The following is a 3,183-nucleotide window of genomic DNA, read 5'->3' as shown; positions in this document are numbered from 1 at the left end:
AAACAAAATATTGGTCCTGTAAAAGCACATAGACTGTATAGTGCTCTTCAGGTCGGTCCTTCTGTTCGAGGTGGATTGGTTTCTGATTTCAAGAATGCTAGGAGAAATCTTAATTGTTACATAGGTGGGAGGGACGCGAAATTCCTTGTTGACAAGATAAATGACAGGACGAAAAATGTCCCATCATTTACTTTTGAGTATAAAGTGTTGAACAAAAGATTGAATGCTTTATTCTGGGCTGACGAAACAGCAAAGTATAACTACAATTCTTTCGGAGACGTTCTATCACTCGATGCCACATTCAGCATGAATAAGTATTTCTAACCTTTAATACTTTTACAATAACAATTTCATTGTTTTCATTTATGTAAACTAATTTTTTATTTTCAAAATAGGTATGATATGGTTTTTGTTCCATTCACTGGCATCGATAACCACAAAAAGTGTGTAACATTTGGTGCTGGACTTTTAAGTAAAGAAGATGGAGTTTCTTATGAATGGTTGCTTAGGGCTTTTTTGAAAGCTTTTAGAAAACAACCTCAATTGGTTATATCTGACCAAGATCCAGCTTTGAAAAAAGCTATAGATAAGGTTTTCCCGTTTGCACATCATAGGTTATGTATGTGGCATATAACAAAGAAGTTGCCAAATAAGGTATGCATCAAACGAATATTATTCTTACTTTATGTTATGATTCTACAATCATTTTCTCATATTCTAACAAAATCAATTGCTTTAACTCTTAAACTATACCCATCCTCATGAAATTTCATTTTATACAGATTTTATCAATTGAAGATGCAGCTACCAATCAAAAATTTCGAAAGCGTTTTCACTCTATAATTTGGAATTCTAAGCTGGAACCACATGAATTCGAGAATGTATCGCGTATGATGTTGGATGAGTTTAAAATTACAGATAACAGTTGGCTGAATATTATGTATGGTTTGCGAACATCTTGGATCCCCGCATTTTTCAAGCACATTCCAATGTCTGGTCTAATGCGAACTACATCACTGTCTGAAAGTCAGAATTGGTCATTTCAAACCACCACATTAACCGGTTCTTATCTTATCATGTTTATGATGACATTTGAATCAGTCATGGAACGACAAAGACATAACCAAATTCTAAATGATTTTAATACTGCCACCACTTTTCCTAAATTCATTACCCGTAGTCCGAATGAACCTCATGCTTCAAATGTATACACGCGCAAGATTTTTTATCAGGTTCAGAAAGAGATATCAAGAGCTGAAGATAACTGTTTCCAAAAAAATGTGATATCTTCCAATGGTGTTGACACAATTATTGTTTTGGAGAAAAAAAACAACATAACCACTAGGCAAACAAATGATGTCGATGTGGATGACAAAGATGAGGAATACAATTACGATTGTCTTATAAGGGATACTGAATACACAGTATATTTGTTTTCACTTTAATTGTCATTCTATCATTCGAATTTAAACACTAAAAACTTACAACTTAAACATACTCACTAATCGTCTTATATATTCCAGGTCACACTCAACCAAAGATGGTTCATTCAGATGTACTTGTATGCATTTTGAACATGTAGGGATCTTACGCAGACACATATTCTGTGTGTTTAAGTTTTATGGCATTAAACAAATTCCTGAAAAGTACATTTTGAAACGTTGGCGTAGGGATGTTATTCCAACAGAATTACTGAAAAGACGCTTCAATAGTTCTTTTGACGATTCTAATTCCGACATGACTGCCACTGATATTTTTTCAACCGTTGACCGTTGTGTGTCTTTTTTAAGCCATGATGCAGCTAAGTTAAAGTTATACCTTGACGAGCAGAATAAGTTGAAAAAAAAAATTCGTAGACGATTGTCCAACTCATGATGTACCGAACAGAGCAGAACAGTTCAAGAAGCTTCTAGGCGTAGTATGTCCTGATGTAGTATCTGATGTTAGCGACATTCAGAATCGTACAGATATTCGTAAAAAAGGATCCGGTAGTCGTGGGAAAAGACTAAAATCTACAAAAGAGATGATTGAAAAAGAAATCTTGAAATCTAAGAGGAAGTGTGCTACATGTCAACAGATGGTTCATCATGACAAAAGAAATTGTCCTTTAAAGAACGCCGAGAAATAATTTCCTTGATTGTTTTTTTATTGGTTTTAGTAGGACATTTCATTTTAATTTTGTCGGTTCACATTCAATGTTATCTTTTATGTCGTTTAATAAAGTATTCACCTTCATTGCTAGTGACGATGACATTGTAAATTAATCTAACAATATTTATATTTTCTTATTACTTAAAAATAATCATATCACGTAATACAAATATTCATTCCATCGTTTGTATAAACTCATTATTTTCCTTACTTACAGCAAGTTATACAACTTTTATCAAACATTTTAAGATTTATTTTCATTTTAACAAAAATGCTTTACTGCTTATGGTAGTATACAAACAATGTGTACAATTTATATACAAGTATTCATTATATCATATTTTCTTTCAAAAATACTATATACTACGTAAAGATATTCATTCCAAAAGAATTTTATTTTTAAACCTACTTTTACCTTCTACATCCAACTTGCATACAAGTATAACATATTCTGATAGAATAATAACACTATAAACTAATCTATCAGCATTAAAAAATTGCAAAAACAGCCCAGACACACAACATAAGAAGTCGATGAACTTGACTTCATATTTCTAAAACATAACCATTCCAAAAGTATTTTATATTTTGATTTTGCATTATACATGTACTCACACATACTTAATTTCAAAAAGGGTACATTATACCTAAAAAAACTATAACATATTCTACAAGAATCATAACATTTACTATATTATATCAGCATCAAAAAACTGTTAAAAAACAGTACAGTCACACAACTTTATTAACAACAACCTTGAATTATATTAACAACATTATTACAAAAAATACATCAACACATACATTATCAACAACAACCTTGCATTATATTTAAAAAATCTTCATAATTTAATACTAAATTTTATTCATAAGCAGCCCATGAAAAAAACTGATTATTAAACTACTTCCCATTCAACCAGAATTGCTTTTCACAAGGCACAACATCATCATCCCAGAAATTAAACAATGCATCAACACAACCTTTATATCAAAATTAATAATCCATTACAAGACAAAGTACCTTTTCAAACA

The 3,183-nt window shown here is 31.2% G+C and overlaps 1 protein-coding gene across 1 annotated transcript; it reads left to right on the top strand.

Moving 5' to 3' along the window:
- Positions 1 to 306: 306 nt before the first annotated feature.
- Positions 307 to 2,128, top strand: LOC145164116 (protein FAR1-RELATED SEQUENCE 5-like). Its single transcript, XM_079082839.1, has 5 exons — positions 307 to 314; positions 396 to 654; positions 783 to 1,424; positions 1,583 to 1,646; positions 1,857 to 2,128. Exons 1-5 carry the CDS (start codon positions 307 to 309, stop codon positions 2,126 to 2,128), a joined length of 1,245 nt encoding a protein of 414 aa, XP_078938965.1.
- The last annotated feature ends 1,055 nt before the right edge of the window (positions 2,129 to 3,183 follow it).

This window comes from Lactuca virosa, chromosome 3, assembly GCF_052849685.1.
Source record: "Lactuca virosa cultivar CGN04683 chromosome 3, Lactuca_virosa_CGN04683_v6, whole genome shotgun sequence".
Lineage (NCBI taxonomy): Eukaryota > Viridiplantae > Streptophyta > Magnoliopsida > Asterales > Asteraceae > Lactuca > Lactuca virosa.
The sequence above is the reverse complement of the archived record's forward strand: the minus strand, read 5'-3'. Positions and strand labels throughout refer to the sequence as shown.